A 12,100-nucleotide genomic window follows, 5' to 3' on the forward strand; every position below is an offset into this window, starting at 1 on the left:
TGCAGCTCACAGGGCCCTGAAAGGGGGATAGAAAAGAGGGGTTCTGATTTTGGACTCAAGCTCCCTCTCAGAGTTTTGGTGGCTGCAGCTGCTCCTGGCAGCTCTGGGACTGGAATCACAGAATACCTGGGAAAGCAGGCACGAGTGCTAATGCCCCCTGTAAGTCAGAACCATTCAAATGGCAGGCAGCGCACTGAGCAATTCCTCAGTGCAATCCCTGCTCTGTCCTCATCTCCCAAAAACCAGCTGTAGATTGTTGTGGTGATTTTCAAGCTCTGGGGAAGCAAGTTGCTTGAACCAGGTGCCCCATCCAGCTGCTCAGACTGCAGAAAAACCACTCAGCAGACTTCAAGAGAAATTAATCAAATGGCCTGGCTTTAAAAACCTTACCCAGGGCAGGTGAGTCCCTGCTGGACCTTGCATGTCAGAACAGAATCATCCTTCCCCAGACCTGGGCTACACAGCCTGTGCCTCTTTAAATCTGCGCTGCGTGCTGCAGTGCTCTGCATTGTTGCCATGGCAGAAATCTCCCCATAGTAATAACCTCTTTCAGAGAAGGTTAAAAAGAGACAGTGCACATGCTCAGAAATGCTGCACTTGTTCTCTTAGCAGTTTGCAGCGGCCATTTCAAAGAAACCATCACAAAGACAAGAGAAAGATCAGGTACTGATATTTTTTCCTTTGTTAAAGGGGGTGAATTTTCTCTTTCATAGAAGTCCGTGCACAGATCTGTCTCTGTTCCCAGCTGCACTGCAGGGAGAGACCACCCTTGTAAGCCTGTCACAATTACTCCTTGCAAATTCCCATGCAATAACTAAGAGGCAGGAGTCAGGTGTGATTTTAGATGATTGCTGCACTAGAGGAGCAGTTGTTCTGCAGTGGGGCTCACCTACAAAGCTAGCTGACTCTGGGGTGGGTGATGGGTAAGGTGCCCCAAAAAAGTTTAACAATGTGTCTGTTTTGTTTTGTTGAACCTTTGTAGTACTTATAGTCAACTCTGAAAATAGCCTCTGCTCCTGCTGACCAGGAGGCTGCTTCATCAGGTGCTTCCAAAAGAGGCTGGTGTTGTCCTAATTTACTATTTCTTGGAGACACTCTGCTGCATCCTATTGCAAAGACTGCTATTTTTGATTGTACTTGTTTTTATTGCAGATCACCATTAATTAAAACAGAAAACCCAAACCACTTGTAGTGATTTAATCCCTTTATTTTAGGGATTGTAGAGATTAAAAAAAAAAGGATCACATCAGATCTAAATAGGGGGTGGGACAGGAAACGCAATATGAGGGTATAGAAATTATATTACCCTATCTTTTTGTTGCCATGGGTTCAAGTACATCTGTGACTCTGCTTGTACAGGTTTGTCTCTTGCTTCTGAACCATTCCCTGCTCCTGTGTTTAGGTTGGATGCACAGGCAGGGTATGTGTACAATGCTGCTCCTGCCCTGGCTGAATTGCTGTTTGCACATGCTGCAAGTGTTCGTGCAGAGTTTGCAGCTCCGCTTTATCTGTGTCTGAAAAGGTGGATTGCACATATTGAAGAACAGTCTTGTTCTGTTCTGTGTTTGTGGCAAAATGGGGAAAACCCTTCCCTTCCCTGCCTCCCTCTACTGCCTTTCTAAATGTGAAATACAATCTGTTCTGGGGAGTGCTGTACTCTTGCATTCAGTACATGCAGATCTAATGCTCTTATGCAACATCTTGTGCTCAATAAGCACCAACAGAAAGAGGCAGAATGTTGTCCTGTTTTCCCACAGTTAGCTGAACAGATTTTTTTATGTGGGTTTTATTGTATTGCCATAACTTAGCCTTATTTAATCTGTCTTTCTTCCATGTTGATGTATAGGAATGAAAGGTAAACTTGGCTGAGCTAAGGAGCTCCCTTGGATTGGGATCTCTAACAAGCAGTTGCAACTTGAGCCAGTCCCTTTTGCTCTGAACAGTTTACCTGTTGGGTCAAGAAAATACTTAATTGAAACCTTTAAAAAAACTTGCCTCTGTGTGAAGGGAAACTGCTGCTGGACCAGGTTGTACCCAGGTCTGGGGATGGTGTGGCCTGGCAGGAGCAAATGGATGGCTGCAAATAATGGCCTGAAGCCCAGATTAGGAGGGGAAACAGAAGGTCAAAGAGTTTTGATGCATTTACCATTAGAAATTCTACCTTTGAATTTGTGGAGGTTTAAAAAAAGTATTTCCTTCAAATACTTTCATAAAGGAGTTTTTATAATTAGCGTGCTGTGTAATGCTAGTGGTTACCTTTAGTTATTTCACTTGAGAAAAGATGATGCAGTAAAGGAAGCCAGAGGCCAAAGACCTTGTTTCCAGGTTCTGTTTCAGCCAGCTCTGTAATCCCTGAAGTTTTGATCTCAAAGTATAACAGTGAACCAGCTCCCCAGATTCATGTCTGTGACTGTGTAGTTACAAAAAAGTCACAGACCAGGCAAACCATCCTGGCCTTCAAATGAAACCAAGGACACTCCAGGGACTTCTTATCTAGTGTAGGGATGTTCTCTCAGTGTTGAGTTTTATGTACAGTCTGGAAAGGTACAGAGACCTTTTCTCCCTGCTCTAGATCTTCTGGTATTTTGTCTTCTTTCAGAGGAAGACTGACAAATCTTTAGCCATCAGGGACATTAACTTTGTGACAAAACCCTTGTGTGTCTGTAGTGTTCCTCACTAACTTGTTTATGTCTCTTGACAAGCAGAGAAGCACCCATTCCCAAGATGCTGGCACCCTGCCTTCTGAGGAGAGCCATCCTTACAGTTCCTTTGGTATTTTTGGTAGCACTACTTGTCTCAGAGCCTGTCAGAGCTGACCAGGAAGCAGGAACAGCCATCCCAGCTGAAAGTAAGTACCACCCTGCAGTCCTCTCCTACAGCCCCTGCTGCAGGCCTCATGTTGCTGGCCTCTGAAGTTTGCCCAAATAATTCAAACTATTTTGGAATGTCTTGCCTACATTGTTTTAAAACCACAGCCTGATAATCTACCAGTGTTGTTTTGCTCCTGCATCCAGAGCTCTTCACTCTCTTATCTTTGTCTCTTGCTTTTTGCTGAAACCTGCCACTGTTCTGCACCTTTTCTTTTGTCCATTGTGTTAGCCCTTTCTATGCTAGAATCACCATGTTTGCTTTTCAGAGACACCACTGAGACTTGCTCTTTTTCAGCTGACATTGTCTGTTCATTAGATTTTGTTCTTGAGAATGTTTGCTGTTTTAAAGTCATGAATTTTTATTAAATGATGCCAAGAAAGCATTTTGTCAACACCTAGTCTTGGGGCCTTCGACCACCTAATTCTCCTTTGCTGATCTGTGTTGAGTTTATTTTACTTTATAAACATAATGACAGGTCCTTCCATCAAGTTGTTGATGTGAAAAACTGCTGTCCTCTCCTTTTGTCCAGTGTAAATACAGTAGCACTGAAGTTGGGTACAGCAATGATGGAGCAGGTCTTTAATACTGTTTATATATATATATATATATATGTGTGTGTGTATATACATATATATGTGTGTGTGTGTGTGTATATATATGTTGGGGGGGTTTTTTGTGGGTTTTTTTTTTTTTTTCTTAGCCAGTTAAAGACTTTGGCAGGCTCCCTTTCTCCAGCAGGCAGAATTCCTGGTTGCTGGTCAGCACTCAGATTGTGAGCTGGAAGCTCATTGTCCAGGGTGTCAGAGGCATGTACAGTCCAACATCAAGTGTTTGCAAAATGGGCTTACAGACAGGGCACAGGCAGAGCAGCATTTCCCAGCTTTAGCCTGGACTTCATCCTTTCATTCACACCAGGCCCCAGAGAGCAAGCTACAGCTGGGCTCAGGATTCCTCTCCTGTGCAGGGTTTCTGGTGAGGCTGTCAGCCACACACAGGCACAGAGAGGCCAGTGAGAGCAGCTGAGCCTGATGAGCTCAAGGTGTCTGTCTGTCTGTCTTTGCTGTCTGTTAGGGCACAGATCTGTGTTATGTGGTGAACAAGGCAAAGCAAGCCTTGTGCCCTTCAGTCTGAGTGTCTCAATCTGGGAATGTTCTCTTAAACACTCCAATAAATCCAGATTGCAGCAGTTCTGCTTACCAGCAATGCCTGCTGATAACAGGGCATTTTTTTGGGCAAAGCTGTGTCATATTCAAAGTTAGAGGCTGAAGTGGTCTGTCTTTATAATATTGTAGTCAGCTTTATTTTATTAGTCTTCAATTTAGAGCTCACATTTGTTACATTAGGAGATGAGATTTTTCTAGGGAGCAGGTTCATGTTTTCAGACATAATTTCTGAAAAATCTGAAGATGAGGTTGAAAATGTACCCAGGGTTAGTGGAGCACAATGAAAGGCTCAAGTAAAGAGTGTAATGTTTCCATACAATGAGCTGTAGAAGGAAAAGTGTAACAGCAATGTAGCAGAAAGAAAAATATTAATGTAAATTTGAAGTAATTCTTTTATTATTAAGAGACTGGGTGGACCATCACAGTAAACCAATTAAAATTACCTGGGTTGTTCAGTACTATCAACATCAGTACTCACTCTGTGGACTCTTTTTTGTAGCTCTTTCTGATACTCAGAATCACAGTTTACTCCTTCTAGTTAATTCTTCATGCCATGTAGTCATGATTCTCTCCTGAATCTCTTCCAGGCCGCCCCTGTGTTGATTGCCATGCCTTTGAGTTCATGCAGAGAGCTCTGCAGGATTTAAAGAAGACAGCATATAATCTAGACACAAGGGTAAGGACACATTAAATGTCTTCTCTTTTTTTCCCCAATATAAATGAAAATTCTGTCTACAAAAGTAGGTAAGATGCTTGGATTTTTGCAGTGAGTTGTGCTGTTCTGTGTTCTGAGGTGAGGCTGGTTAATTACATTTCACCTCTCTGTGCAATAATCTGTGGAATTCTTCTGCTTTGGGGTCTCAGGGACAATAGGACGTATAGGAAAGTGTGAATTGACTGTCCTTCTCTTGCCAAATTAGAGCCATGTGCTGCTTTTCTCACTCCAAAACTGAGCACACCCCTTTTTTATGTCAGGGGGAGTAAGGTGAGAGTATAATTTATATATATTACCCAAAAGGAAAGAGCCAGCTCAAACAAAAAGTTACTAAAATAAAATACTCCCCTGCACATGCTTTTATCCCTGGGGAGAAGCTAAGGGAGGAAGCATCATCCATAGAGAGTTTTTCCATTTTTCTGATTTCATAATGATGAAAAATGCCACAAAGTAGAACAGCACAGGGAATGAAACTTGTTTGTTTTGCAGTGAGCGGGCAGAATGTGCCAGGGCTGGCGCCTCCCTTCCGTGGGGGATGTGGATCTGTCTCTTGCTGCAATCTGTGCCTGCCTGTGCCCCAGCTGCTGCCAGATGCTGCTGTCCCAGGAGGGTGGCTCTGTCCCCACCCCCTGGGTACCCCATAGCTGGAGTGCTACAGACACACTCCTGCACAGATTGCTCAGCAGAAGGCACTGAAACTTTCCTGCTTTTCTGATTTATGGTCAAAGCCTGTGAGCTGTTGTCTTTGAGGAATGGTGTGAGGTTACTTCAAGCAGGGTCCTTGATGGTTAGGTGAAAATACAAGTGCATGAATGAAGATGCCTTGAATTGTGACATTCTACAAAAAAAAATTAAACAAACATTCCAGCAGAGCCAGATTGGTATGTAGCACATTTACAGCTAAACAAAATCTGTTCAATAATTACAGGTCAAATATATTTTGGGCTTCATGAAGAAATCTTGCTAATGAATCTGCTGAGCACTTTATGCAGCCCAAACAAGATGTTCAGATTGTGCTGTAAAGTGGTTCTAGCACACCTCATCCTACTACAAACCTTTGAACTTTCCATCAGAATTTCTACATCTTGGTCTGGCTATGGCAGTGACCTTTATGAAACCTTCAGCTTGCAGACCAAGAGAAAAAATTTATAAAACCAGATATCCAAAACAGAAGTAGCATTAAGAACCCCAGAGATAGTTACTGTGTTTTAATAGTTTTAAAAAAATAAACATTAAAGACAGCCAAAGAGATAACATGAGGATAGAAAAAAGTCAATTGAAATGAATGTCCTATTATTGGCTTTCACACTTGTAGATTTGACAGCAAGCCTGAAAATGTGATATATTCCAATGAAAACAAATCTATCACTTCCTTATCACTTTAAAATCTAAATAATTGAATTCATATTGAAATCCTTCAGCTCACCATAACTGGAACAGGCCTATTCTAGTCATTAGGCTAGGAATTCTGCCTACATCCTCAAAAGACATGGAAATATTTAACAGTTGAGGACTTCTTGGAACTGTCTTCTAGGGTATTTAATTCTTACTTTTATTATTCAGCTGTAGCACAATTTAATGCAAACTGAGGGCTTTAGGACCACTGCTTTCAGCCACATATATTTCACATTTGACTATTTTAGTCTGTTTTGCTGCTTTGTGGGGCAAATATTCCTGTCCCTGAAAATACAATTCCTTTTGTTAATATTCCCACTGGAGACATTAATTTCCTTGAAAAACTCTCCTTTGTTTGCAGGCAAGATTGTTAGATGATGACTAAGCAGCTCCTAACTGAGTTGGAGGGGGAGGGATTCCCAAAAGCTTAGAGAGGAAATTCTCATTTAATTCCTCCTGCACATCTTACCCTGCAGTTCTGTTCAGGGAAAGCCTGTATATAATTTTATGGCACAAGAATATTGCTCAAGAGCTTTCACACTTCATTTGGCCCTGGGTTGATTAACATGGTGTCTCAAAGCAAACTGACTCTGGCATAGGTCACAGACCCTTTCATGAAGGCCACAGACTGGATCTCCTTCCTTTTCCAATCCCAATAGGTTTTTGTAACCTACTCTGGTGTGATGGTCCCTCAATAATTGTCAGGCTGGCTGCATCAGAAGGGTCACAGACCCCTTCTGACAGGCTGATTTCTACACATATCAGATCTATTTACCCCCCTCTATCCTGTTTTTGGCTGCTGGTGGTCCCTCAGAGCAGGCTTGAGTAGTTGTTTTGGCAGTGAGAATAACTGTGGGAACTGTGGGCAGAATTTTCTGGGAATATCTGTTGTTCACCACTTAGCCAAAGTGCCACATGTGGTCATGGGCTGGGGAGAGGAGTCTTGTGCTGCTGGGAGGGAGCTGCTCCCACCACAAGCACTGCTCTTTATTGCTTTATAAACTGTCTGTGGTTGCTTGGAATGTTTAAAGCACAGTAAGCTAGATGTGCCCCTGAAAATAAAAAGAAAGGCTTGAAAATGTTATTAAAGATATATAAGATGGTAAGCAGCATTGGGACTCAGCTCCAGAGATGCTGGCATGCTGTCAACCTCCCTTAACCTCAAACCATGGCAAATGATGCCAGTGAGGTGGTGAGAAGGTGCTGATTGAAGGTCTTTTCAATGATTAGCAAAGTCTGATCAGATCTTTTTAGTTTTGCAGGGCAGCTGAAACAATCAAAAGTGATACCTGATTTAATATAAAACCACAGGGTTGTGGTTTCTTCCTGAGATTTATTATCTGGGGAAATACAAGCCTGAGCAGCAGATGGCTTATCCTGCACTAAGGAGGCAAGTGCAGAGCAGGAAGCTTCAGCCCAGCTCTGCTCTAAGTGCCTTTAGATAATGTGGGTCAATGGATAGCACAGCTTTTAAAACACAGCCTTTAATCACATGGCAGCTCCATCTCATCCAGGAATTGCAAGGCAGGCAGGTTAAGGATGCCTTTGATTGGCATTTAGAGCTGGTGTTCTTCATAATGCCTTTTTTTCTGTGCCTAGTTTTGGTAGCTGGTTACCCCAGTGGGGATTAATTTGGTGAGTGGACTTCCCACAGCTACTGTGTCCCATGGCCAATAAGGGGGGAGTTCTCTCTTGGACCAGGCTGATTTTCAGGTACAGCTTCAGCCCATGGTAGACAAACTGAGGTGAAGATATGATATTGATGTCAAACATTTCTGCTGCATCCTGCATCTACTGAAGCAAGAGGTGCTCCAGACAGCCAGGAAAACCCAAGTGTGTGTGTGTGTGTGTGTATGGGCTAGAGAGGAAGGATTCCCAGATTTCCTTTCCCTGCTGTCCCCTCTCTGGTCCCCAGCCCTTTCTCACTCAGGAAGGCTGAGAGGGTGCAGCCTTTCAGATCATACCCAGCTCCAGCTCTCAGAAGTTCCCAATTCACTCTCGTTGCTTCAGAACCAGGGATCTGTGGGCAACAGAGATCTCCTGATATTGATGAACCTCTGTTCCACCCAGAGACTTCCAATTTCATCAGTTTGGGACCCCTTTCCTTAAAGAAGTCAATAATCTCATTTTGTGTTTGAATTGTGATGGCTCTGTGCCAGCTCAGAACCTCTTGTCTGTTTTATTATCAGTAACTACTGAATTTCCGTATTATCAGGAGAAAGTTAAAGAGAAACAAGAGAAACTAGAGAAATTAATTTCTTCACTGAGAGTGAAGAAATTTTAAATTTTAAATTCAGTGTCTGTTTTTAAGTAAAATAAAATTTCTGACATGATGCGAGAGGGGTGGGGAGGGGGAGGGGGTTTAAGCCTCTAATGAACTTCTGAACTTACGCTCCAGTTTGTGCTGTTGAAATAAGATTGTAGGAAAGAAAAATTACTTTCTTCATGTCACAGGAAGTAATGTTATGTTGGTATGCCAATTAATCCCACAAAAGCAAAATCATTTTGTAGAGTAGTAAACAGTAAGTCTGATTTTTACCCCAAAATTCATCTCATACCACTAGTTCCAAACTGGAGAATAAAAATAAAATGGACTTTTCTTTGGGAGCTCATTCGTTTTACAGTACTGACATTTATTTTTTGTGATGTTGTTCCCCCCTCTTACAGACAGAAACTCTGCTTCTTCAGGTGGAAAAGAGAAATCTGTGTGACTGCATAGCTGCCAATCTGCTGAACTGAACCCTGGAGACCCCTGAGGAGACTCACCTGTCCAGAAGTTTTTAAAATGCAGCTGTATAAAATACAGCTTTATGGAGTTCATGTGGCAAGCATGTATGCCCCAATGCTGATGAAACTGGGGCCTGTGTCTGATGTGTTTGTCTGTTCTGTATCTTTTTTTAAAAAGTACCCTCTTTTCACATCTGCTGGATTGCCAGTAAGGGCTCAATTCAGTAAATCTGTTACTTGATTTTAGGGTGGGGAGAGGGGAAATGCACCTGCTTTGATTTTTAAATCAGAATTTGCCAAGTGTAACCCCCAAAGATAATTTTGGAGAAATTATCCCTAGAGACATGTTCAGCTGTTTTTTGTCTTCAGTATGCACACGTCTGTGGCAACTTACCCAGTTACATTGAGACTGTAGTCTCTGTAGGCTTTGCCTGTGTATTAAAGATGATGAAGTCCTTTCTGTTTGTTGTCTGTGCTGTGCCCACCTTCAGGCATGTTGTAGTTCTGTCAGCTGTAATGGGCTGTGTGTCATGAGGAGTTACACATCTGCTGTTCTTGGACCAAAGCAGTTTATATCTGTGCTGAGCCTCCTGTTATCCTGCAGAAGAGTATTATTTTCTTTAATTAAAATGTTTGGGTTCTTCCCCTCCTTCCTTGGGCACCCCATTCTAGTGAATTTCTGAGTAGCTTTATTTTAGCAGGTCAAATGGCCAGAGTGAAAAGGAGAATCAGAGTATGATTAGGCAGCCTGGCCAGTTCCAGCTGTGCCAAATGCTGCCACCAGCAACTGCTCAGCATCACACTGAAGGACAGCTCTGTGCAGTGCCAAGAAGTTTCTTCACGAGTCTGTGCCTTATTTTGCTTCAAGTGAAACACAGGAATTGGGTCACACATATTTGGTCCAGCCTGTGATGGGCTGAACTCCAAATGTTTTGGTTTTCTCTTGTAGCTGCTTTTGAAAACTGCTCCTTCTATTTCAGGCAATAAGAAAGATCTTTGTACCTGAAAACTGGGATTGTTTCATCCTCACCTCTCCCCCTTTATTCTAAGATTCTGTGTCAACTCACAAGTCTGAAATAGGCTGAGCACTGCCAGGAGGTGCTTGGAGTTCTTCTGCTGTGCTTTAGAGCTGTCTCAAATGATTCCGGCATTAAGACCTGGCTTGGGAAGGGGATGGGACATCTGAAAGTAAAAATCTCTTCAGCTGAATTTGGAAGAAAGTTCCTGCCTGTGGGTGTACTTATATAAATAAATTGCCGTGACTTTGCTGGGAGTGGATGAGAGAGGAAACCCAACTCCTGCTCTGCCTATGCAGCTGCAGGAATGGTAACAGCAGCTGGGGGAGCACGACAGGGACCTGAGCGCCTTCCCAAACCTTCCAGAGCTGGGAAAACCAAGCCCTGTGCACTGAGAAGCACAGCATGCCCTTCTGTGTGTGACCAGCACACAGGCCAGCACAGAAGCCCAGTGTGAATGGGACAGAGGATTCTGGTGTCATTTTTCCAAATCCCCTCAGGGAGCAGCTGTACTGTGTTTCTCACCCAGTCCATTCACACAGCATGGGAGCCCTGGCACTGCTCATTTTGGGCTGCTTGGCAAAGCCAGTCAGTGCAAGCCTCACCTGCAGCTCCCCTCCCAGAGGGTGGGAAGGGGCAGCAGTCCTTATCCAAGGCAGAGCACTCTCAGGATTTCTGGGAGCAAAGCCCCCTTTGGGGAGCTTCAACTGGCCCTGGCTGCAGCTCATTGACTTCTCAGAGCTCCTTGGCTTTTGCTGCACTTGGCTTGTCCTCATCTTGTTCTAGCTTGGCTTTGTTCCCCTGCTTTGCTCTGAACCTGTGTTCTCTCCTCTCCATCTCAACCTCCATTCCCTCTTCCATTCTGGCACTGCCCTCCCTCTGATCCCAGGGATTTCTCAGGGCACTCCAGGCCCCTCAGTCTGGTGAGTCTGGAGTCACTGCAGGTGTGGGTGGTGAGGCTGATACTCCCCAGGTCAGCAGCCCCTTTGTCCAGCTGGCAGAACTGCCAGAGCAATGAGTGACAACAATTCACCATGGAGCAACATCAGCATCTCATTCCCAGGGAAGAGGAACTCACCTGTTCAGGGAAGACATTGTGTGGAAAGACCCCTTTTTACATAAAAATGAACATTCCTATTGCAGAACTTGGAGGAAGTCCCAGAACAGCTCATTTTCAGATGAATTATTCTGAATTATCCTGTGGACTGTCCCCCAGCCTGGTGTAATCTCACTGGCTTGTTACAGGTGTGGACAAGAACCCAGCCATGTTTGCCAGATGGAAACACCTATAGATCTTTGTGAATTTTATCCTTGGTGATTGCACAGGCACTGGCTTGAACAAAAGAAAACCTGACCATTTGGAATTCCTTCAGTTGCTTTGCTGCTCCTCTGCTTTATGATTCACTTTGTTGGAACTGGGGAAGTGAAACATGGGACAGAATTGGGCTGTTGACCCAGCCAGGAAGGGGACAGGTGGGGAAAGGGGAATAACTTTTTAATTCTCTTTCTCAGAATCTGAAAAATTTAAGATTCCTTTCAGTCTGCAGAAGCTCAATATAAGCAGGATTTCTCTAGTGGTGATTTTTGCATGCTCTTTTTAATTACCTTACCCATTCTTTTTTCATCAATTACTGTTTTATATTAATTCTTGTTCAAAACCACCCAAATGACAGGAGAGCAGCTAATATGCCACCATTTCTGAAAAAGCATTGGCAGGAAGGTGTGGGAATTGCACCCAGCAACAGGAATATGTGTTCTGGGCAAGTGAAAAGAAACTTTTGAAGAATTTGAATATGTAAAATCAGGTTTAGTATGACAGAGTGACAAGACTCAAGACCATTTTCATAGAGAACAAGAACACAGCAGAACCATATGAAGTGCTGCCAAAGGAGCCAGGATAAACAGGAGCACTGTACAGACTGGGAACCTTCAGTCAAGTCAAGAGATGGCTGAGGAGGGTGACAGAAGTTTATGAAGCCATAAATGACCAGAGAATGGCTGTTTGCTGTCCCTTTGCAAACAAGCAATGGGATGCACTGGACAAAACCTGCTGGAGGCAGGGGCAGAGCAAACATGAGGATGGTGCTGTGTGTTCCAGTGCTGGAAATCTGCTGCTGTGCCTCCTACAAGATGTGCATTTTTTTCTCCTCAAAATCCAAAGTTCCTGTTAAATCCAAACTATTACACAGAAATATAATGGGGTCATCAGAGCA

General features: G+C 43.5%; 1 protein-coding gene across 2 annotated transcripts; it reads left to right on the forward strand.

Annotated features, from left to right (window-relative positions):
* The first annotated feature begins 332 nt into the window (after positions 1–332).
* Positions 333–12,100, forward strand: LOC132072872 (neuropeptide-like protein C4orf48 homolog). 2 transcript variants are annotated; one of them, XM_059471398.1, is made up of 4 exons: positions 333–399; positions 2,706–2,848; positions 4,622–4,710; positions 8,812–12,100. In XM_059471398.1, exons 2-4 carry the CDS (start codon positions 2,725–2,727, stop codon positions 8,881–8,883), a joined length of 285 nt encoding a protein of 94 aa, XP_059327381.1. In that variant the 5' UTR covers positions 333–399; positions 2,706–2,724; the 3' UTR covers positions 8,884–12,100. The 2 variants fall into 2 exon arrangements, with proteins under 2 accessions (XP_059327381.1, XP_059327379.1); XM_059471396.1 differs by lacking the exon at positions 333–399 and adding an exon at positions 485–663.

This window comes from Ammospiza nelsoni, chromosome 4 (assembly GCF_027579445.1).
Source record: "Ammospiza nelsoni isolate bAmmNel1 chromosome 4, bAmmNel1.pri, whole genome shotgun sequence".
In the NCBI taxonomy this organism is placed as follows: Eukaryota; Metazoa; Chordata; class Aves; order Passeriformes; family Passerellidae; genus Ammospiza; species Ammospiza nelsoni.